The sequence below is a fragment of the Eschrichtius robustus genome, chromosome 1 (genome assembly GCF_028021215.1).
Source record: "Eschrichtius robustus isolate mEscRob2 chromosome 1, mEscRob2.pri, whole genome shotgun sequence".
In the NCBI taxonomy this organism is placed as follows: Eukaryota; Metazoa; Chordata; class Mammalia; order Artiodactyla; family Eschrichtiidae; genus Eschrichtius; species Eschrichtius robustus.
The window spans coordinates 9,426,017-9,450,751 of record NC_090824.1 but is presented as its reverse complement, the minus strand read 5'-3'; the positions used below and the strand labels follow the sequence as shown (position 1 = coordinate 9,450,751).

General features: G+C 51.2%; 1 protein-coding gene across 7 annotated transcripts in view; it reads right to left on the bottom strand.

Annotated features, from left to right (window-relative positions):
- Nucleotides 1-400: 400 nt before the first annotated feature.
- Nucleotides 401-24,735, bottom strand: part of SYNE3 (spectrin repeat containing nuclear envelope family member 3) — a 93,895-nt gene continuing 69,560 nt past the window's right edge. For 6 of the 7 annotated variants that reach the window (XM_068541079.1, XM_068541069.1, XM_068541025.1 and 3 more), the window contains 7 exons: nt 22,761-22,922; nt 22,450-22,622; nt 21,873-22,002; nt 20,178-20,339; nt 18,579-18,728; nt 17,526-17,567; nt 401-7,186 (listed from right to left, as the gene is read on the bottom strand). In XM_068541079.1, coding sequence (XP_068397180.1) covers nt 6,986-7,186; nt 17,526-17,567; nt 18,579-18,728; nt 20,178-20,339; nt 21,873-22,002; nt 22,450-22,622; nt 22,761-22,922 — 1,020 coding nt within the window. In that variant the 3' untranslated portion in view covers nt 401-6,985. The remainder of the gene's footprint in view (nt 7,187-17,525; nt 17,568-18,578; nt 18,729-20,177; nt 20,340-21,872; nt 22,003-22,449; nt 22,623-22,760; nt 22,923-24,735) is intronic. The other variant, XM_068541033.1, reaches the window with a different exon arrangement.

Below are 24,735 nucleotides of genomic sequence, written 5' to 3'. Positions count from 1 at the left end.
TCTGGGGAGGGGTGTGGGAGCAAAGTGTCAGACGGGCCTCCTGTTACCTCCCTGCTGCCTGGATCTGTCCGGGGCCACCTCTCTACTCAGAACGCATTTTGGAATTTCCAAGATTTGCTTGGCCTGCCCTCACCCCTGAGACTGTGACCCAGGAGGTCTGGGGCGATGCTGGCAAAATTTATGAAGATGCTTCCCAGGTGATTTGATGCTCACATTGGATTGAGAGACACAATTGCCTTGAGTTCAACCCCTGAAAAAACCGGGCCTCCGTTCTGCCCGGAAGTCAGAATTTAACGAGTCGGCCTTAGCCACATGGCATCTTTCTGCTTATAATCTCTTCAGACAAACCCTTTTCCCTCAGAAAAAGAACTTCCAAACCACACAATGTTTCATAGGCCAAAATAGAGATTTTTATTTCCAAACATAAAGTAGATACGTTTTAGAAAACATAAAGCAATAGCAAAAACGTCAAACCATCTTTGAGAACATGGCTATTTCCAACTTGAACAACAGAAAGGGGATGAAAACTTCACGTGACTTTAAAACACAGCACTGACAAGAAACTAGAGTCCCTCCCTCCCGAGCAGGGAAGGCAGGGAAGGCTCTCGGCCGGCTTTGGACTTGATATGAACCAAGATAATACACACACGTTCCAAGACAGTCATTTGGCTCCCACTCTGCTTGCCTTCCCAGAAAGCTTAACTTATTGCAAATGTGTTTTACAATCACAAATAATACGATGGGAGTGGATATGGTCCCTGTGTCTACTGTTTACATAATAGAACATTTTAAACAATGACAAAAATTCACTTTGCTTTTGACAACAAAGCCCACGGACACAGCATCAACATACACACACAGACACACACACACACACACACACACACACACACTCTCCACCATGCCCTCGCCTGGCTCACCGTGCATTAACCAGACCAGTCCAGCCAACATGAATAGCTAGCTGGTCAGTACTAGGTTAGTGTCACCAGGTCTTCAAGAGCAAAGATGGGCTGACTTGGCCTCTGTGGACTTGACTGACGGTAGATAGACTGCAGGGAGGCAGGGAAGCCTCCAGGTGGGGTTCTGAGGAAGTGTGGTGCCTTCTGGTTCCTGAGCCCTCCCTTTAGAGGGGTGACGAGACAAACTAACCAATCCACCAGGCTCACCTGCTTTGGGATGAGAGGGCTGGTCTTTTGGACTTGAAATGGAGGGGAAAGTGGTCATTCCTCCAAAGCTGGAAACTTGCCATTTTTCCTGCTTCTGGTACCTTAGGTGCTCAACAAATTCTGTGAACATCACTAGTTTCTTTCTTCCTTCCTTTCTTTCTTCCTTTCTCCCTTCCTTCCTTCCTTCCTTTTTTCCTTCCTCCCTCCCTCCCTCTCCCTCTCTCTCTCTTTCTTGATTCTGGAGGGATCTTTTAAAACTAGCCAATCCATTTATTGGTTAAAAATAGATTGTGTACATCAATAAACAGGTTATTTCTACCCTCACAATTATTGTGCTGAGCATGTATACATTCAAATCTTGCCTTAAACATTTTCTGAAAGAAAACATGTATGAATATAAATAAGCAAATGAAAAGAATAAAAGCTGACACTACCTCAGTGGAGTCCTACAAAATCAAACATAAATGAAAAGAGAATGTAGAGCTAGTAATTGCACATTCACATATATTTAGATTATAAATGTTTTAAGAAATAGCGGTTGAGAGCAGAAAAATGTACAGAAACCAAGATATGTTTATCCGCAAGCTGTTAAATGATCATTTCCTGGGTTTTTAGCATCTTTGAACATCAGTGGTTTCTAAAACACACAGACACACAGAGCAAGAGAGAAATGGGCAAATTAGGACCCACTTAGCTAAGTCCTCCTCTAAGAGCAGGTTGTATGCCAGCCAGAGAAAAAGAGAGGGCATCGTTTCCAAACCAGCCTGAGGGAGTTTCCAGATGGCAGAGATCTCGGGGGTCAGCTGACCTTCCCTTTGTGTGGAGAACAGCAGGGGGAACAACCAGTTGCTTCCATAAGAGGCATAAAATGCCGGAATCAGGGGAAACATCCTGGGTGCAGCATGGTCACCCTGAGGTTCCCAGAGACCACAGGCTGGTGATATCTGTTGCCCGGAAGCCCAGGGCTGGAAACAAGGGCTGCGTAGCTGTGCTTCTGGGTGGAGATGAACACGCAGTTCACATGCACACATGCACATATACATGTACACACACACACACACACACACACACCACATTCACACAAAACTTCCTCTGTCCACTTCTTCCTCGCCTGTAAAACTCTAGAACATGCAAGGCCACTGCCTCTGGAGAGAAATGCCTCTTTTTTTCTCCAGTGGAAGAAATCAGAACTGTTCTACAGGCAGCGACATCCCAAAGCCAACTCTGCCCTCCAGCTGCCCTGCAAGAGGAGGTCTATTTCTGTTTTTCCAGGGGATGGTAAGCACCCTGTGTCTGCCCCCAGGCACATCACCCTGGTGTTGTCAGCTCTCTGGGGGAGTGGGCATCAGAGAGAAGCCCTGCAACCCCTCCTCTGGAACATTACCCTCAACTAGCTAACCGGCTGCCAAAGTAGCAGCAGCCCAGGCCTGCCAAGGAAAGAAAAGTAGCTGAGGCTGAAGTTCCACGGAGAGGCCTGGAGCCCATCATCCCGGGGTACAAGTCCCAAATCAACCACTCACTCACAAGCTGGTTGCTTTTAGGCAGGTTGCTAACCCTCTCTGTGCTCTGGTTTCAGCATCTAAAAACAAGACCAGGATTCCATGGCGAGGGTTTTGGAAGGAGTCAGGGCCATCTGGCGGGTCCTCAGTTTGTTTCTTCCCTCCCATTTCCATCAGAATAGGAAGAGGGGCTTCCACCCTGTGCTCTGGTTGCTGAGCGTAGAAGTAAGCATTCCTGAAAGGAAGCCTGGGACCCTTGGGGAAACTGAGGTTGCTCTGTATGATTACTGTCCCCTGTCTGGGCAAGCTGGTTGGGTACCAACCTGTAAGCAGCTGTCACATTACTATGACAACCAAAAGGCAGGCATTGGAGGATGCTGAATTGGCTGACTGTTCTTTCAGGCTCTGGGTGCTCTGATTTAAGATCTGTTTATAAACCATGAGCTTTTGTCTTTCTAATTTCCTTTTAAAAATGAATTCCCCCTTTTGCTTACTTTGACGAATAGAAGGCCTTTCTCTTGTAATTGAAACCGAGGGAGAAATGATGATTTAAATCCTTTGAATCCGCTCCTCTGCCGGAGGCTCCGTCAGGAGGCTCCGTCAGTCGGACGCTGGGAGCCACCCATGGCTGTGTCCTCCCACGTTCCCTTTCCAGGCCTCAGCAGTTTGCTGGAAAATGGGGGGAAGGGGGGCAGCCTGGAAACGCTCAAGAGAGCCACTCTTTCCAGGATTTGCACCCAGGAGTAACTCATGCTCCAGAAGAAATTAAAGCAACTATAAATTTCCTGGGCTGGATGCAGACACACAAGTGTTAAAAAGCTTATCCCTGAGCCTACACGGCCAGGACGGGGTGGCGCGTGGGGGGGTGCCCCTGCACACACTCTGGCCAAGAAGGGCACTGGATTTATTTTGGTTTATTTACCTGTTCCCAAGTCTTGCAAGAAGGTGGACCTAGAAGTGTCCTGAGTGTGGAGGGAATGGCTGTGACACCTTGGGGAGGGAGAGGGACTTGAAAAACTCAGGGACCCCCGTCACCTGGGGAGGCAGGTGGGGGGCAGTGGTGGAAGGTCATTTTCACCCCTCAATGATGAACGCCCCCCAAATTCTGCTGACAGAGCAGGAGACCAAGACACGGAGGGTCAGGATGACTGGGGCCGAGACACCTAAGTGCCATCCCAATCCACTCTACCCCTCCTTTTCGCTAAGAGATGCCCATTTTGTTGGAGGATGTGTTTCCAGACGCCTGAGAGATGCAGAGGAACCATGTGACACAGTTCTGACCAATTAGATGTCGACAGAAGTGTCTGGGTGGGGCTTCTGGGAAAGCTCCTGAAAAGTAGGGCCCATGTATTTAATGCTGGGCCTGTGCTCACAGCTCATGGCCTGACCACCTCTCCTCTGTTGCTGACCCAGACGGGTGACAATCCTACTGGGGTGAGAGAAGCAGGGGGAGCCGTCACTCCACTAGCTGAGTTCCCATGAGAGAGGGAATTAGGGTGCAATCCCGACTGGGCTGGGAACACAAGAGGCTTGCTGGGGGTCACTGTGCTGCCACCAGTGAGAGACACTCAGATAACAGACTTCAAAGGAAGCCGCTGGCATCTCGGGATCCACAGAGCAAGCAGGGACCTCTCCCCATCTCCCCACCGCCCCAGACGTGGCCACCCTGGGGGAGGGGTGTCCCTCATCAGGGGAGCGAGAGACAGCTAAGGAGGGTCACAGCAGCTTTGGTCAGGCTCACCTGTGTTTCTCCCTTCCTCCTCCCCTCCCCCTCCCCCTTCCTCTGTCTCTCTCCTCTCTCTCTCTCTGTCTCTCTCTGTCTCTGTCTCTCTCTCACACACACACACACGCACGCACACACCCCTGGGCTGGGCAGTGATGTTCACACTTCTTACCATCTCTCTCACTCTGGGGGACAGAGGAAAAATAAACACACGATGGTCCCACTGCGACACCCTTCTCAAAAGGCACGTTAAAGCTCTTCGAGGTTGGTGCTCAGGAATTTAGAAAGTCATAAAAATCACAGTTGTCTGCACCCACTTTAAGCAAGAGATGACACTTGAAAAGCACCAGTAAATGATGGTTATATCATATCGGAACCGCATTTATGTGAAAGTAATGAAAATATCAATTCTCTTTTTAAAAAAAGTTATGCAAACAAGCTCTATGGCATCATTGTCAAAGTTTAAAAAATATATGCAGACACTCCCACCCACCAGCCCACACATTACACTTCTCCCCCGAGCCCACACGCAGGACACAACTGTGTTCACATCCTTCGAGCCTTTTCTTTCTGAAGTTACGGATGGGGGTGGGGGGATAGGGCGACAGCGAGCAGGGCGCCGCCTGGGAGTAGCGGTGACCAGGCTCAGCTCTGGCCTTGGCCACCTCTTGCTGTGTGGCTGTGGGTAAGTTGCTTCCCCTCTCTGGGCCGCTGCCTGCTCGCTGTGAAGTGGGAGAGTGGGAGAGGAGATGTTCAAAGGCCCTGGCCACAGCGCTGACCTTCTTGGGCTGGACCAACGCAACCCAGTGGGCATCTGGGCTCAGCTGCCTGGGCCTGAGGTCTTGGTTCACACAGTCCCTGATTTTCCAGTAAAGCGATCGCCTGTGGAGAACGGCTTTGTGGCTTGGTTTCTGAATATCTGGAGAAAAGTGTGCTTTCTGAGTCAGCTCTCGGTGACACTGTTTTCCTGCCCTGTGGATGTCCAGCTCTTCCTAGTTACAGGGACGCCTGGGTCCCTGCGCTGAGCGCTGTGCTGGGGCTGGGCTTGCGCTAGAAAGGACAGGTCCGTGTGCTCCGGAGAGCAGGGGGGAGCGGCACGTGCTGGGGGTCTGGACCCTCTTGGGTCTTCGGTTTCCCCTCTGTTTAAAGGTCTTTCTTGGCCTATAACACTGTGATTTCCAAGGCCTCAGGCATCCCCTCTTGGTCTCCTATGCGTAGCTGAACAGACAAAATCAATTTGTAAAGAGTGGGAACTAAGCATTTTTTAAAAAAGGAAAATTTAGTGTTGATTTAGGGAAAATATGATCCAGTGATGAAGCACTTAGGAACCATTCCAGAATTCCTTGGGGAGGAAGGGATGTATTTCCAGCCTCAGGGCCCAGGTGGTTCATGGGCCCGATTGCCAAGCCCCTGCAGAGGGGGCCTGGTGGGGCGCCTGGCCCCTGGGTCCCTTGTGGGCACATGTGTGGGACACAGAACCCACCTCTCTCCAAAGTCCCTTCTGGGAGGAGGATGGAGAGCCCTTCAGAGAGGCTGAGCTCCACGGCGGACCCCCACTCTCTACCTTGGACCCTCGATCTCTGGTCCCTGGCGTGGCAGATGCTCCCCTCTGTCGCTTCAGCCTGAGTCGTAGATGATGAAAAACTCAGCTTAAGAGCAACGGAGGTAACACATCTTCCCCAGCACTGTCAGGTGGGGGCTACACACACAATGTGCTCATCATTCTCTGCGTGGAAAGCTTAACGATAAGCTTCCTCTCCTTCATTTTCTCCCTGAACAGAGCGGAGAACACGTGGCATGATCTAACCATTCCCTGAAGACGCACTGTCCCGACCAAGGCCCTTCATCACTGGTCTGGGCTATTCGGGCTCCTTGAGGTCCCCGTTCTGCTGTGCTTTCTTACTTCTGGGTCTGCTTGTTGGAGTTCATCGTTTCCTCCCTTAATTTCACTCCATCACTTGTCACTTGTCATTGCTGCCATTGAGCCTGACTGGGGTCAGCACCCTTCCTGCTTCTAATCCACAGTATCTAATCTGCTGTCATTCTAAAAACCAGACAAGCATGGTTGTCCTCATTGTACCTAAAGCAAGAGTCACTGGGCTCTGAGTGAGGGCCTGTGTTGTTCTTCTATGCTGACATCTCAGAGTCCTCTTCATGAACATCTGGGTGTAAGGCTTGGCTTCTGGATAGGAGGTGGCCATAAAAGCGACCTGTTACTGTTCCTGCTTTCCAGGGCTGACTGCAGACCAAGGCCAAAATGCCACAAGATCCCACTGGACAAAAACACTGCTGGGAATTTTCCCAAAGACAAATAGAGGTCATATATGAAATCATACATACTGAGCATTTACATAGAGAGCATATAAAAGTGCTATGCATTATTTCCTAGTCCCACATAGTACATGTTTAGTATAAATAGACAAAGACAACACTGTAGAAAAAGTAATTTTGTTCTGGGAACATCAATACAGTATTTACATGGATGCAGCCCGGCAGGCTCTGGCCTGCCCCTCTTTCCAGTTTCCCCAGCATCCTCCGGAGGAGCCTGGGGCACATGGAAGTTTGGCGAAGAAAGTCCCCCGAGCGCCACCGGGGGGCTAGGTGGGCGGGGGGCCGTCGTAGCGGAGCATGAGCGTGAAGGAGCGGGCAAAGTTGTTGGCCAGCGTGCAGCTGCGGTCCTCTTCCCTGACGGGAAGCAGGAAGAGCAGCAGCAGGAAGAGAAGCAGCAGCAGCTGCAGGGGGAGCGCCACGCAGCACACCTTCCGGCAGAGGGAGCCGAGCCCTCGCCACCGCTGGGTCTGCAGAACCAAAGCAGGAGATGTGAGTGGGCTCCGGATGAGAGTGGGCTCGGGAGGAGAGGGCTGGGATGACCCAGGAGCGGCAGTGGCTCCGGGTGGACTCTCCAACCGCATCGGCCTCAGTTTTCCCATCTGTGAAGTGGGACTAATGTCAGTTCTGCCGGCAACAAAGATCTCTAGTTTTCTCAAACCACTCAGAAAGGAAGAGGATAAAAAAGTTACAGGCTTTGTCCATGATTACATAAATCTTTGCCGGGTTATAAGAGTCCTGGGTGTGAATCTTAAGAAGGTCACTCAATCTCACTAAACTTCAGATTTCCATCTGTAAATAGGGGGAATAATGGCACCTACCTGATAGAGTTGTTGTGAGGATTCAATGAGACAGAGCCTGGCACACAGTAGGTACTCAAAGCTGCTGCCATTATTATTATGCATCATTACTATGATCACCATCTTTGGTGCATGTGTTTGGCCAATGGGGTGAAGCTACCATCTGTGGGATTATGACTAAAGACCTCTAAGTCAGAATCCCGCACAGGCAGAACCATACAGCGGCACTGCAGGGCTCCAGTTGGCCTCGGATAGCCAGTTCCCCTCTGGCCCCGCCACGTGCCCCAGTGTGGAGCCCCCCTCTTCCCAGGAAACAGGGGTGCTGGTGGAAAGGGGGCTGCCCCCTCACCCATTACAAGACACATTCATGGGGAATGTAAACCATTTGAAGATGACCTACTTCTGGGTCAGGGTTTCATAAGTAGCAGAGCAGCTCCCTTGCTGCAATCTACTGAACATCAGCCCTTGACACAGGGTTTGAAAAAATAACAATAAAAGAAAACAAAAATTATCACCATCTAAATCATGGTCACCACCATAATCACCATTATCATCATCATCACCACCATGTTCATCACTGTGTTCTTCATCATCACTTTCTTCACCTCCTCCTCCTCTTCCTCTTTCTTCTTCTTTTCCTCCCTCTCCTTGTTCCTCATCAACATCTTCATCATCAACACCCTCAGTATCACCTGAAGGCCAATCTCACAAGTCCAAACGTCTAATGGGTTTCTTTGCTGCGACGTCCATGAAAGCAGCCAAAGGACATTTCCTAAATTCTAGAGGGACTGGCTGAGTTACAACTTCATGGGAATGCAGAGCCAAGAGCCGGCCACCCAGTAAAGTGGAGGCCCCACAGTCAAGATACAGCATGGTGCAGGGCAGGGGCCCAGTTCTCAGGAGCTTGGCCGACTGGGCTCCAGTGAAGACTCTGTCGCACACTAGCTACGTCAATAACTTCTCTAAGCCTCAGTTTCCTTCTCTGCAAAATGGGGATAAAACACCTACCCCCATTTTCCAGGTTGTGGTGAGGACTCAAAACAAAGTACATTTACACACCAATTAAAAAGTATATATGCTCTTGGGACTTCCCTGGTGTTCCAGTGGGTAAGACTCCATGCTCCCAATGCAGGGGGCCTGGGTTTGATCCCTGGTCGGGGAACTAGATCCCGCATGCCGCAACTAAGATCCCGTGTGCTGCAACTAAGAGTCCACACGCCACGTCTAAGAGTCCACACGCCACAACTAAGAAGCCTGCATGCCGCGACGAAGATCCCGCGTGCCGCAACTAAGACCTGGCGCAGCCAAAGTAAATAAATAAATACACAAATAAATTTTTTTTTAAAAAAGTATATATGCTCTTATTACTAGTACTATTATTATAGAATATACCTACTGGCTCCCTGAAGAACCAAAGGTTCACTTTCCAGGGTACCAAGTCAAGTGATGATAATGATAGTGATAATGATGATGATGAGGATGGTGAGGACAGTAATGATGATGATGATAATGATACTGATGATGACGGTGAGGATGAGGATGATGATAGTGATGATGACGGCGGTGGGGCTAATGCTGAGAGGAACTATGCAGGTGTTTCTGCGAGGTTCTGACCTGAGCACTTCTCTCTCTCTACCTCTCATACCTGAGTCATCTCACCCACTCTCCTGCCCCAACTATCTCCTCCAGGTTGATAACACTTGACCCTATGCCTCCAACTTCAGGTGTTCTCACTCACCAAAGGCCCTAGACACTGATTTTGTAACCCACACAATGGACTTCTTATAACCCACACAATGGAGAAGCACTGCTGGCTGCATTTATCTCAGCAGTGACTTCAGGAGCGTGTGTGTGTGTGTGTGTGTGTGATAAGTCATTTAAATAGCTGAACGATGTCCACAGAGGAGACAGGATCTTCCCACAGCTGCCAGGCTGGATCAGACCTGGCTGCCACGTGCTCTTACCCACCTACTCGACTCATGTAGCAATGCCTCAGTCTCTGGGGGCTCTAAATTGACCCTTTGACACTTCATGTTGACTTTGCCCGATTCCAAATCTCTGACCCACCCAGGAGAGGGAAAGAGGGTGAGGCAACATGTAGGCCCCCCCTAGCCTGGGTTCACACCACAACTGAAAACCTGTAATTAATGGTCTCCCAAGTGGAGATCTGTGTCTAAGGGTCCTGTTTGCCTCTCCTTTCTCAGAGCTAACACTTTGCTTATTTAAGTGAGGAGTTGTGCCTTGGCCACGATCCTCTGGGGAAAACAACTCTGAAGGTCCAAAGCATGTTTGCATTTACAAGTGTTGACAAGGGGTGATCTTTTTCAAGGAGTCCTGCTGCCGGCCCCATGTCTATTCACACAGAGCTCACATCTTCATTTTGAGGGACCTGAATTCCAAAATGCCCTTTAAAATAGAAGACACACTTTAATACGATTCTCAAATGCTTAGAAAACAAACGTGCGCGCGTGTGCACACACACACAAATAGGCATGGACTACTGTCTAAGAAGCCAACAAAGAAATTGACAATCTCAGCTCTTCCCAGATCTGGGAGCTTCTCTGTGCCTCAGTTTCCCCATAGAAAGTACTACGTGTGTTCTGCCCCGTTAGACCTATCCAAAGAGAGAAGGGACTTCCTCGGGAAGTGATAAGCTCCCCATTCCTTAGGGTGTGGAAGCAGAGCGTTGATAGCACATGGTGGTGGGGAGGAAACAGGTGATGCTGCGGAGGGTGATTAACTGCTTGAGTTCTCCAATATCTCCCACGAACCTGAGACTCTTCAGTTTTGAGGAGTTCAGGCAAGATGAGTTTATCACAGTAAATGTGATCTAATCTTCTGCCATTGATGAAAAAGGATGTGGGGGAAAGAAAAGGCTTGGAGTCCTGGGTTCTAACCCTGGCCCTGTCACTTCCCAGCTGTGTGGCCTAGGACAGGTCACTCAGCCTCTCTGAGCCTCAGTGCCTCCATCTGTCAAGGCAAAGGGAGACTGACACCTGCCTGCCAGAGTCATAAGGATAAATAGGGCAACGCATTTTATGCTCAACATGCAAATGATGAGCCAACATGCCAATGGTCCTTGGCAAATACTCATTCCTTTACTCCTCCAACTGCCCAGGGCAGATGGGCAGCTTCTACTAGACCCCTAAGCTTCCCCCTGCACCCAGGGGGGCCAAGAATCAGACACTATCCACCTCCTCAGCCCCATCAGAAAGGAAGACACTGCTCTCCCTAAACGCCATCTCTTGGCCCCTTAAAGGCCCTCACATCCTCCTGCCACAGGGCCTTTGCACAGGTTATCCCTTCTGCTGGAAGACCCATTTCCCTCCTTTCTCCAGTGCATCTGGTTATCTCCTACTGATCATTCTAATCTCAACCTGTGAGTCGCTTCCTCGGGGGAACCTTCCCTGCCTCTAAACCAAAAAAAGCCCCATTACTCATTTTCATGGCACCAATACCTTTCCTTTGGGTTACCACTTAAAGTCTGTGTTCCCCTTGGCTCCTTGGAGGCAGGGTCTACATTAGCTTGGTTCATTGCTGTATGCTCAGCAATGTGCAATAAACATCTACTGAAAGAATGAAACAATGAATAAAAGGCTCTTTCCCTTCCTGTGCATCTGGCCACCTGCTCCTCCCTCAGTGCCTGTGGTGTGACCACGCAGACACTCACTGACCTGTCTGTGAACTGTCCACGCCGTCCTGATGGCTCCCCCAGAACATCTGGGCTCCACACATTAATGAACAACACTGAGCACACCCCAGCCCCGCGCTCAGCTCGTCTCCTCACTCACGGGCTTCCTGAGCTCCTGCCCAGCTCTGGGAGGTACCCTGTGCCCATTTCTCAGAGGAAGAAACTGAGCCCACAGGAAATAACCGGCCCAAGGTCACATGGACAGGCTCAAATTGCCAGCACAGCTCCACAGCCAGCATCTTCCCACCATCCCATGTGGCATTTCTCATAAGTAACAGCAGCAACAATGACAAAAGTCCCCCTGGGCCTCTGTTGAAGCTGGTCCCACCCTGACCCAGGGCCCTGGGTATGGAAGTCCCACGGCAACACCACTTGGGCTTGCAGCGTCTTTCCCAGGAGCTAGTTCGGTCTCATTCTCCAGCACAAAGATGCTTCCAGGCCAGCGCCAAGAGCTCAAGGTGATGGGCAGGGGCCAGCTTTTCTCTGGCTATTCAGGATGGACCAGCACCAATGCCCCTCACTAGACTCTCACTTAATGAGTTCAGTCCCTGAAGGTCCCTCTGACAGATGCCAGGCCACATGCTGGCTGGCTTGCTCCCACTGGCTTTCCTCGAGAACCCCCAGCAGGGGGCTGCGTCTCCTTGACTGCTACAGGGAGTCTCAGGACATCACAGATCTTGGGCTGGGCCCTGCTCACAGCACCTTGAATATCTGCGTCACTAAGTTCTTGGTGCCTAAGCACTGCGTTAGAGCCCACACTCACTCCCCAGGCATGCTCAGAGGCGGCGGAGAGCTCCCACCCAGGGACAGAAGGGCAGAGGCTGTGGTGGGGCGGGGTTAATGTTATCTCCTCCATGGGCCAGCCCTGCGTGAGATGGTCAGGCTACAGAACTGTGTTTTTCCAGCCCCCTGGCTTGGTTTTGGGGAGGATAAAGATGAGACGGTCTGAGCTGGCTTTTTGGAGGTGGGTGACCTTATTATTACTCAAGAGAGGACAGAGCCCCATTCAGCAGCAGATGTATGGACACAAGGCCCCCTTCCCTTCCCTTCCTTCCCTCATCTTTGCTCATCTGAGATCCATCCATGACCAGGCTCTTTTGAGTCTAGGACAGAACCAAGGTCAGTAAGGGTCTAGGGTGACCCAGAGGCATCCAGCTTGGAAGACTGGGTAGTGAGGATGCTTTGCTGATAGGGGGACCGGGGTTTGGCTGGACACAGGCAATACAGGGAGGTCAGCTTTAGACACGCTGAGTCGAGGAGTCTCCCGGGTAAACATCCCACAGGCCTGGGCCTTGGGACTGAAGCTAGAAGGAGACCCAGACCAGCGATGGACCAGAGAGAGAGAAAGGCCTAGAGTCGGGGAACAAAGGCACGGCAGGAAGGAACTGCTGGGGAGTGAGTGAGTCGTGAGAGGGAAAGAGGCCCTGGAGAACCCGGTGGATGTGACCATGTAAGAAAGAGGCGCTGTATTTCCAGGGTCTCTGAGCAGTTGGTTCTTATTAATTATAAAAGAAATGAGAGCAGTTTCACAGGCGAGAAATTTGGCAGTCACCACCTTCATCACGTGATCAGAATCAGCATCAGCAATATGGGGGTGTATCAATATCACATGTCTCCCAATAAGATGCACTAAGAACACAGCATCACTTCTGGGATATGCCTTCCAGAAATGCAGAGCAAGGAAACACTGGGGAAACCCAAAGTGAGGGACATTCTACAGAATATCTGGCCTGTACTCAAGAAGGTCAAGGTCAAGAAAAACTGAGGACTGGTCCCAGCTTAGAGGAAACTAAAGAGGTGTGATGACTGAATGTAATGTGTGATCCTAGGTTGGATCCTGGACCGCGGAAAAAGGCTATAAAAGACTGTAAACGGTACATCCCTACAATGGAATGTTATTCCGTGTAAAAGGAAATGAAATATCAGCCACAGAAAGGCAGTGAGGAAACTCAAGTGCATGTTGCTAAGTGAAAGAAGTAACAAGATCAGTGGTTGCTGGGGCTCTGGGGGAGGGGAGGGGGATAAAGAGGAAGAGCTGGGAGACGGTTAAGGCAGTGACACCATTCTGTATGGCACGGCAATGTCATCACACATTTGTCAAAACCCATAGAATGTGCAACACAAAAAGTGAACCCTAATGTTAACTATGAACTCCGGTTAATAGTGATGATTTTTTAAAAGCATAGCTATTGAATGAATAATAAAGTGAACTAACAAATGAAAAGAAAAAAAAAAGCATAGCTATTGTGAGAGAAAGTTATTGCCTAACGTGGAAAACTCACTAAGAGATTTAGTGAGTTCTGAGATTTGGTCTTACAATATTTCTTCTGCTCTACCATGCTGAATGTAAGGTGCAGCACTATCTTACACACCGCTAAGAAAGAAAAAGACCCAACAACCAAGACGGAGCGTCTGATTGGAGATCCCACGTAATGCCGGGGCCACATGGGGCTATGCCTTCAGGGTCAAGGGAACCGAGGGTTAATCCCATCCCACCGAAAGGGGAAGCAAGGAAATCCCAGGTCTTATCTTGGCACTGGGTGCGGGCAGGAAATAAAGTCTACCCTGAGAATTTGAACCTCAGTCCAGAGCTCCCAGAGGTGGGTCATCTAAATTGACACAATCAGTGTGGTCCAATGGAATACAAAACTCAACCTCCAAGGAGAGATTTTAATTTAAAGAAATCTCAGGTGGAAAGTGTCCCGGGTGGCGGAAAAAAGTAAGTCCCAGTCTTCGCTGGAAAAACTAGATTGTAATAGGTCACCCCCATTCCAGAGAGGTGAAAATGTGAATAATTACGAGTCTAAAACCTGTGAAATATGGGCAAGTGAATAAAGTGCCACTCTCGAGTCTCTCACCATCTGGACCCATCTCGCAGAGGCCACAGCATGGGAGGCCCAGGAGGAATCTGCCCTCCACGCCTGCACACGGGCGTGTGGCGCTGCCTAGTTCACGCCGGCAAAGGCAAGCATTGGCAAATCTGCTCCTCAGCTAACAGGCTGTCTCAGGTAGGACCGCTTCCCTGCACCGATGCAGGAATTTAGTCGACTCACAGCCCAACAGCAGCTCGAAAAGCAATGACATTTTATGTGTCTGATTGCTTCAAGCAGACATATCCGGTGGCACTGAGCTGGCAAGTGTGTAGGCAGCTGCAAATTTAATCAAGCTTAATTATTCTGTTTATATAAACAAGCAGGCTGAAGCCACTGACGTAGCTGGAGCTTTCAGTGGCTTGGTGCGCAGAGAGAAAAAAGTGTGGAGAGCCAACTGCTCATAAATAATTAGCTTTGGGGCAGGGTTGGTTTTTTTTTCCCCCCTTTCCTTTGGACTAAAAATAGTATATGGAATGTTTTTAAGTTGGCAAGATTACAACCTCGGAAACCAGCACCTATTTTCTACCTGTCAGACCTGCTTGTGTATGTGCAGACCTGCGTGTGTATGTGCAGACCTGCGTGTGTATGTGCAGAACCCCACACACGCATGTGCGCACCCCTCCCAGCCAAACAACACCAGAGCCGCACCAGCGGGAGGATGCCCCCCACTGCTCCCCGCAGAAGTGGCATTATCCCTCTGCCATCAGAAAGGGAAGCAGAGGCAGGGACTGCAGACCTCTCCTCGGTCCTCATTTACATGGCAATTAAGAAAAAAAAAAAAAATGGTCATGAAGAACCTAGGGGCAAGATGGGAATAAAGACACAGACCTACTAGAGAATGGACTTGAGGACACGGGGAGGGGGAAGGGTAAGCTGTGACAAAGTGAGAGGGTGGCATGGACATATATACACTACCAAACGTAAAACAGATAGCTAGTGGGAAGCAGCCGCATAGCACAGGGAGATCAGCTCTGTGCTCTGTGACCACCTAGAGGGGTGGGATAGGGAGGGTGGGAGGGAGGGAGATGCAAGAGGGAGGGGATATGGGGACATATGTATAACTGATTCACTTTGTTATAAAGCAGAAACTAACACACCATTGTAAAGCAAATATACTCCAATAAAGATGTTAAAAAAATAATAAAATAAATAAATATTAAAAAAAAAAAAAGAATCTGCTGGTTTATGATAAGAACGATTAGTTCAGCGGACCCGCATTTTATTCCTTGGAAAACCCTGGTTAAGTGACTCGCCAACGGTCACACACACTAATGGTGGATGCTGGACTCAGATCCAGAGCGCACGGCAGCGGTTCTCAAAGTCTGGTCCCCAGGCCAGCAGCATCTCACCTGGGAGCTCGATGGAAATGCAGATCCTAGGGCCCCCCAGACCTAATGCATCAGAAACTCTGGATGTGGGACCCAGAAACCTGTGCTGAAACAAGCTCATATAAAGGAGCCCCAGACGGCCTCTGTAGATTGGCTTCCGAGCTGCTTGCTTCTTCACAGGGGGCCCATGAGCTCAAAAGCCAGCCAGAACCAAACTCAAACTTTCACACATCCATTTGTTTTTACATGAAGCCTGAATAAGCAGATTTTTTTTAGCCATTTAGAGCCTGCCTGCTTTGCATATCCCACGAAACTGTGCCCAACGTGGGACAGTCATAGATAAGATCAACCCTGTAGCTGTAAAGACCTCAAGCCACTGCTGTCCTCCGGCGGTCCCTGGCCAGAGACTCGACATCGGGCGGGCAACACCAGCTGTGGGTGTGAGCCTCTCTCCCAAAACCCTCCACCCAGCACTCCCCGAGCAGGCCTTTGCTCTGGTGAGCTATCCCAAGTACCTAAAACAGTGCTTGGTACAAAGTCAGTGCTCAGTACATATCTGTGAAATGAACGAATGAATGAATGAATGAGGAGCCAGCCAGTGAACGTAGGGTTGTGAACACTCCACATGAACCCGGTTTCAGGCTGCCAGGGACCTGAGTCTGCACTGGAGGGCCAGTGTCAGCCAGCCAGGCGTCCCCCTACTCAAAAGCACCACAGGACCCAGACATGACTGCCCCTGGACTCTGGCCTGGGAGCTACATAGATGGGGGCTCCCAACCAGAGTGGCTTCAGGAGCAGGAGCTGGAGACAGCCTGGACGCCGGGCCCTGGGCCCCCCTGCGCCACCAGGAGTCACAGGCTGGGCTGTGTGGGCCACTCTGCCTTCCTGATCTGCTCCCCTACTTCATGAGGAGGCCCTCTGTTCTTCTAAATTAGGGGGGGAACCAGAGCTTCCGGGTCTCCTCTAAAGAACGAACAACAGTTCACATGATCTTCAAAATTCGTTCATGAAGTAAATAAGGCCGGCACTGATGGTTCCATTTTACAGATGGGGAAAGTAAGCCCCAGGAGTCAAAGCAACTTGCCCAAGGCCGCAAAGCTGGTGGACGCCAGGCCCAGAGCACAGCATTGGTCTTGTGACAGCCCCAGCCGGTCCCGGGGACACCTGCTGTCCCACAGGTGGAGACATGAACACCAGCTGGAGACCAAGAAGTCCAGGTGGACAGAGCCCCTGGGAACACAGACTGCAGGGCCCGAGAGATCTCGTGGCCCCGGGGCTCTTTGGAGCAGAGCGTGTTGCAGGCTCACGTCATGAGCCATCGCTCGTCAGGACAAGCGTGCTCTCAGAAAAGGTGGCACTGGGGACACCAATTTACACTGGGCTCTTCCAGAAGTGGGGAGAGCCTCCAGCCCCCAGGGATACTTTCTCCAAGGCACAGTGTGGATGGTTAGGTGTGGGCTTAGGAGGCAGAGGCCAGAGGCCACTCAGGAGCTGTGGGCCTTGACTGGACATGTCACTCCGATCTTGCCTTGCCTTGTTTTCCTCATGCGTAACATGGCGGTAACGATGCCTGCTGGGTGTCTAGGGGACAGTTAAGTGAAACGCCCTCACCGCGATTTGGCACAGAACCTCGCACACACTGGATGGTCAACACGTAGCATCTACAGTAATAATTCTTATTCCTCATTATTACTATGATTACTGCTGTTAACTGTCGTTGCTTTGGCCTGCAAGCCCCGCGGGAGGGGCTCTGAGCACTTCACCCCTTCCTCTTTTGTCCCCCCCGGATGCCCGTCTACTACTCAGGTGGCCGCGAGGTCCAGTGACCAGGAATGGTCCAGGTTTCCTGGGACCGTCCCAGTTTACGACTGCTGTCACGGCAGTGTCCTTGCTCACTCCTCCCGTGTCGTGTCGCAGCTGAGAACTCTGTGCACCCCTGAGAGCAAGGACCCCCGGGGCCCAGCACAGTGCAGCCCAGAGCCGATTCCCCAGAAACGTCCCTCAGACCTCATGGAACCTTCCAGAAAGCCCAGGGGTCCTGCCCCAGCGTCACAGGCCCGCCAACCCTCCAAACGCCCTGCCCTCTAGCTGTGTGGAAGAGATGGCAGACACCGTACCTTTTGGAATCCAGTCGGCTCCCCCCCTGGAGAACTCTGCGTCTGTTATTTTAGGGAAGGAGAGGAAAAGGGGAAAAAAAAAAAAGAAGTTAAGTGAGTGAAACTTAAAGCCCAGCAGAGCCTGTAATGGAATATTCATTTTGTCAGGGGAGTGTTTCTTTAAAACTTCTGGTCGTCTGGACCGGCTGAAGCCGCAGGTGATTCAATTTAATGAGCTTTTTAACGCACCTGGGGCCCAGGTGGGATCCTGTCTGGGAAGGCCTGGGCCAAGGCCACAGGCATGCTGGCCTGGCTGGGGCTGGGGTGACACCTAGTGGCCGACAGGGCTGTTTCAGGGCCAGAAAAGCTGCAGCCCCAAAGCTCAGAGTCTGGGGTCTGAGGGCCTAAAGGGCTCCAGGAGGCCACCCACCCTGTCCTTGGATTAACCTCCGTGCCTCAGTTTCCCTATCAGTTCTCAGGGAATAATAACGATACCTCCATTATAAGGCCGTAATGAGGACATAGCATTTAATAAAGGCTGTTATGAGTTTAGCTATTATTATTGTTTTGTGTGAGACCTGGGGGCGCCTGGGGGGAGGTGCTTCCTCAGCGTCACAAAGCAGGTTAGTGGAGGAGGGGGCCTAGACCGCAGCTCCCACTCCGGCATTCCCACTGTCATGCCTCCAACACCAGGGTGTGTTTGGTGCTGGCTTTGCCCCTTCCTAGCCATGTGGACTTGGGTGAGTTTTTTAACTCTTCAGAGTCTCAGCCCCACTCTGAAGGCTGGAGATGCAATTACACTGGCAGAGGGCTGCTGTAAGCACTGAATGGGACGAGGCACGTCACGGTTTCAGGTTGGTAAGTAGCAAAGCTGTTGTTATTGGAGCTCCAGCCTCACTGGGTGGCAGGAGGGCCAAATGACAAATTGTAAGTCAAGCGCCTAGCACCCATGAGTCTCCGTCTCCTCTCTCTGAGTGGTCCCCTCAGCCTGGTCTGTGGAGGCATGGGGCAGAGTGGATGCGGGCCCAGCTATGTCTCCCCAGGGCCTGGGACCTGTGCATCCTTAGCACCTACCAGCAGGTGGCCGGAGTCCTTTAGTTTGGACTTGTAGAGCATCCATCGGTAGCGCAGATCCTCCAGCTTTTCTGAGGACCCCCTTGCTGGCCTGAGACGAAGGACGTTTTCAAAGAGCCGCTGACCTTCTGGTAACCGAGCCTCCAGCTCCTAGAGGGAGAAAGACAGGGTCATGTGTGCCTTCCAAATGGCCGAGGAGGTCCCACCTGGTTGGTAAGGAGGAGCCAATCAAATTTCACTTGAGAGGCAGCCAACAGAATAAGGCCCTGTGTGATAAACTTGGGAGGTTGAACTCTATACTGAAATGTTTTCATTGGGGGAAGACAAGGTCATATTGAGGATTCTGAACGGTCACTCTGGCTACAGAATGAGCCATTACTGAGATGAGGACCCAACAGGAAGGAGGGAGGCCAGCTTGGAGGCTATTGTCATAGTCAAGGTCAAAATGATAAACGCCTAGATGAAGACAGTGGTAGTGAGGAAACAAACAACAAAAACCCAGGAGATGGAATCAAGAAGGGCTTGGCGACTAATTCGATGTGGGAGAAGGAGAAAGACTTGTGGTAGATGGATTACCCCTCCAGCCCCCTGCCATATCCACGCCTTTTGCAATATGACTTTGCAATATTTCCCATCAAGAGGGGGAGTCTATTTTCTCTGCCCTTGAACCTGAGCTGGCCTTGTGACTTTCTTTGTCCAACAGAATGCAGGGGAAACGATGTGGTGCCAGTTTCTAGCCTAGGCCTGAAAAGGCCTTGCAGGCTCCCACTCGCTCTCGCAGACCCTGCCTCTGCTCTGGGGAGCCCAGGCTGTCCTGCACGAGGATAAGAGATGTGTGGTGCACCTCATGCGCGTCTCGAACAGCCCACCAACCTCCAGAGCACAGCCGCCCTGCTGGGCTACAAACAAGGGCACCCAGCCAAGATCAGAAGCGCTGCCCAGCTGACCTCAGTCTGAACTGCCAAACTTCAGAATCATGAATTAAATAAACAGTTGTTCTCTTAAGCCACAAACTGTTGGAATGGCTTGCTACATAGCAAGAGTTAACTGATAAAAGAATTGTGATTAGTGGTGATATTTTCCAAGTTGGGGACTACAGCAGTAGGCTGAATGAACAGATGAATGAATGGATGGTTCTTCTAAAATATCTGAAGCAAAAAAGTTTTCCTCTTCTTTTTTTTTTTTTTTTTACAAATTTATTTATTTATTTTTGGCTGCGTTGGGTCTTCGTTGCTGCACGTGGGTTTCTCATTGCGGTGGCTTCTCTTGTTGCAGAGCACGGGGCTCTAGGTGCGTGGGCTTCAGTAGTTGTGGCATGCGGGCTTCAGTAGTTGTGGCGCGCGGGCTTAGTTGCTCTGCGGCATGTGGGATCTTCCCGGACCAGGGCTCGAACCCATGTCCCCTGCATTGGCAGGCAGATTCTTAACCACTGAGCCACCAGGGAAGCCCTGAGGCAAAAAAGTTTTAAAACTATTATTTATACACAAGCCAGAACAGCTCAAGAGCTATGTATGTGCTCCTGTTTTTAGAACTCCCTGGCGACAAGCACATCTCTGGGGGCAAATCCTTCGGAAGCAGGGCCTTTCCTTGGGAACAAACCTGCAGCTTTGTTTCTCTGGTCCTCAGGTCCGTGGCGGTGGCAGTTCTCGTGGCGATGATTCTAACCAGCTTGGAATTATCCACCTGCAACCACTGCTCGAAGTTCCTCAGGAGCTGGGAGAAATCTTCACAGCTGCCTTCCTCCTCCTGTCGCACAGTTGCCTGCGGGAAGGCACAGCATGACCAATGCATGAGAGTTTCTGAAAACAGTCCACTAGCCACAAGTCCTGGGGATTCCATCTGAGCAGAGGGATGGAGCTGAGGATGCCCAAACGGTGATAAGAGACACCTAGGGGCCGGGGGTGGGGTGAGGAATGCATCTCTACTCAATGTGGCCATGTTTAGGGGCCAAGGACATTCCTCACTGTCGCCTCCCTGGTCTCCTGGAGACAGCCAGTATCATCCCTTACCAGGATGCCTATAACAGTGGTCACCGTCTGCCGCTTTTGTCCCCCTCCAGGCTATGCGGCCAGAGCGATCTATCTAAAATGCAAGTCCACTCAGCTGAGCCCCACTTATACACTTTAGTGGCCTCTCACACTCCTTGACATGGCCTGAGAGCCTCAGATCCCGGCCCTGCCTGGCTCTGCAGCCGTGCCACCTGCCCCATCCTCTGAGCCAGAGCCAACAGACATCTCGGCCCCTGGCGCCGGTGCTCTCTCCCTCGGTCTTTGCACACGTGGCCTCCTCTGCGTGGGATGCACCCCCTCCACTCCTCTCCTTGACTCTCACTCAGCCGTGAGGATCCCCCGACATTTCCTTTCTCCCAGGAGGACTTCGCTACCCCAGGTCCCATCACTCTGCAACAGGCTGCCATAGCACCTGGCCCCTCTGCCTCCGAGAAACGCATGTTCTGTAAACCCTTATTCTATGGCCTTGTGGTTCCCATTTCCTTGTTCCTCAAAATGTGCTCCGAGGCCCAGCAGCCTAAGCATCGCCTGGGAGCTTGTAGAAATGCAGAGTGACGGGCCCCAGCCCAGACCTGCTGAATCAGAATCTGCCTTTTAACACGATCCGGCGGCACATGACAATCTGAAAAGCTCTGTGCTGGATTCTACGTTCTCTGAGGGTTGGAAGTGTCTCTGTTTTATTGACAGCTGTGTCCCAGCTCCAAGCACAGCCCTCAGAACATAGTAACAGTCAGAAGTGCCTTCTGGATGGGGAAATGAAAGAATGAATGGGAAAACAACTAAACGGACGTGTTGTCTTTGAAGAAAAAGGAATGGATTTCTTTTCAATGTGGTTTCATTTTTTAAAGCCAGTCAAGGGAAGGGATGGATGATACAATGTAGTTAGGTTAGTTCTTTTTACAAAATACAGTTTAGGGCACAAAAAATACCCATCTTGTGTGCTTTCAGTTTTGCATCTGGGGTCAGCAGGAAGCTTCCAACTCCGACACTCCTCCCTGCAAAGGCAGCAGCCGGGGTTTCTGAGGGTGAGGGCCTGTCTGCCCGAGGGATGCCTGGGACCTTCCCTAGTGGGGACCCCTGGGTCTGGGGTCTCAGAGTTCCTCGTCCAGTGGCACAGGGAGCTCTTGTGCCACTACCGGGCAGGCTCACCTGAGATGGGACATGGTCCAGTCCTGAGCTGAGCATGTGGCCCCAGGCAGGGAAGGGACTTTGCTGGAGACAGCTTCCCACCATCAATTCACTCAGGATCTGGTCCCTCCCCGGAAGCCCCACTAGACGGACTCACCTGACGGTGGTGTCGGGAAATAAGATCCGTGGGGGTGATGAGAAACCCGGTCTTGGGGATGTTGTTGGTGAAAATCATTTTCTTCCCCGAATCCACTTCCATCCTCTGCAGCTGCCGGTTTCTGATGAGGCTGAGAAGACAAATCAGCCCAGTCAACGTGGTGATGGGATGGGGACTCCCCGGGTCACGGGAGAAGGAACAGAATTAGGGCACCAGGCTGTGGGAGCCGACTTCTGGTCTTCACAAGCCCATGCCTGTCCTTCGGGTTTGTCAGAACCTCCCCAGGGCACCTGCATCTCCAGTTTCCTGCTAGAGACTCACGTTACTGTCATCAAGGTGCATATACCCATCGATGCAGGTGAGGCCCAAGCCAGAAGGGGCTGGAGGCTAATTCCCAAGCTGAGGCATTTCCTTGCTCTTAGTGCCTCTACTTAGAATTGCCTGGAGATGCCCGGGGGCAGCTGGCGCCACGCCTGGCACACAGACCCCAGCCATCTGTTCTAGGAGCGCGGCTGAGCTCTCCCTGGCTGGGAAGGGGGCTGTCCGAGTCCAGGCGCAGAGCCGGGCGCCCTCTCACCTCAGCAGGCTTTCCCCCAGCAGCCTCAGGGCCCCCCAAGACTCCACCAGCTCCTGCAGCTCCTTCTGGACCACAGCAGCCCCCTCCGGAGAAGACTTCTCCATCACCAGCCGGCCGTGCGCTTCAATCAGGGGCAGCTGCGCCTCCTTCCCCGGGAATTCGTCCAGCAGCTTCTGAAGGACACACACACACACAGAGTAAGGTCCTGGGGAGAGGGGGTCTCTGCTCCCCAGTATGAGAGCACTGGCTCCCCAAACCTGCTTTTTTGGGATGCAGGGGACAGAATCTCTCTGTGGGGAGAGCCCTCTTACCTCGACTTCGACCTCTCGGGACTGGGCATCCCACGGGCCCGTGTCCCCGCGGTGGGCCTCCAGCTTCTGTGTGAGCACGGAGATCCACTGTCGCAGCTCCAGAAGCTCGTGGCTGAAGGTGCAATGTTCCCGCACGCTCTGTTGGCACGTGTCCACAAGGTCCTGCAGCACAGCCCCGGGGGACCCAGGCTGAGACCCCACCCTGCAGGACCCTCAGCCCTGCCCGAGCCCCAGGGGAGGATGGCCCCCAGGGCTCCCCACCCAGCCAAGAACATGAGGGGTTGGTCTTCTCTTCTTCACAGAGCAAGGAATTTACCCCAGAAAGACCAACTCTGGTTTAAAGTGCCTATAAGCCTGTCATACTTTTATGGAAAGTACCAGCTCTGGGTGAGGGTGCGGGCAATGGGAGCTCTCGTCCGTCACAGGTTTGGGCGTAAACTGGTACAACCACTTGGGAAGACCGTAGGTCTGTATCTACTAAAACCCAACACTGGCATCCCTATGACCCAACCGTTTCATTCCTGCATGTAACCCATCAGATGTGAACATATCTTCACCAAAAGGCACATGTGTGCTGTTACTTGTGAGAGCCCCAGACTGGAAACTACCCAAGTGCCTGTCAATGGTAGATGGATAAATGCATTGAGGTACATTCACAGGATGGAATATTTCACCTCCGCAGCAGCCAGAATGAACAATCTACACAACAATCTAGTGCAACATTATGGATGGATTTACAGCCATCATGTAGAGACCTAGAAGCCAGAAACAAAATGAAACATTCTGTCTGACTCATTTGAAGTAACTTATAAAATCAGGCAAACCCAATCGATGCCATGCCAAGTCGAAGGTCAGGGTTACTTGCAGGTGTCAGGCAGCAACTGGAGGGGGCACGAGGACAGGTATTGTTCTGTGTTGTGATCTGGGTGCTGGTAACGCAGATTTTTTGTTTTTACAAATGCATTGAGCTGCATACTTAGATGTTCACTTTTCTGTATATGATTATACTTTGATAAAAAGTCTTTAAAGTGGTCTTGCTTTGTTTCCCCTCCCCTGAGTCAATCATGGCTCAGCTCTCTGGGACCTTGTTCATCTCTGTTTCCACAAAAGGTGGGTGCTGTATCCAGCAGAGTAACCATCCTCTGTCCTCCTGGTCACCCAGCCTGAGACCCTCGAAGCCCCTCCCTCTCAGCCCACCACAGGCCAGTCAGACCCCAGGGTCTGTGGTCCCCTCTCCTGCTGTGATTCTCAGTTTAGGTCCTTGTGATTCTTTGCTGGGCCACCGTAGGGCCTGCCTTCCTGCATTCCAGGCACTGGCTGACACCACTGGCTGCCACTAGAAGCTGGGGACTTCCCTGCACTGTCGCTACCACCGTCTCCTCCTATCCCCTGTGCACCAAAATCAGACGCAATGCCTTCAATAGCCACCCCCCTTGCTCAGTGGAGTATGTGCCCCCCAGGGGGACAGGAAGATCTCCTGGGCTATGGGGGAAGGACTTATTAGAACTCACTAGACTTAAAAAGCACCGAGCACCAAAATCATAAAAGACGGGCAATACTTCTTTGAAGAAGCATTTAAACAATAAAGAAAGAAGTATGAGAGAAATGGAATATCACCATTTTGCAATCCTGGCGATGCTCAGCTAATACTTCTAATTATTATAACAATCCATTAGCTCATCATTTGGATGCAGGCATGAAAGCTGATGTCTGCTGCTTCTGTGGCCTCTGCAGGCCCCTGAAGAGCAAGGACAGTGGTTCCTACCTATTTCTCTACTTCCCCGGCCCCAACCTTGAGACCACACGCTGTTAATTTATTAAATGGAATTAAATGCATTCATCCAGACCTTATGCCTCGATTAAGACCAACAATGCAGAGCTACCCCACACCTCGCAAGGTTTTCTCATGTCCTACTGATGTCCACAGAGGCGAAAAGCCTGTTTATTGTGACCCGAGCTTAGAGTCTTACTCCAG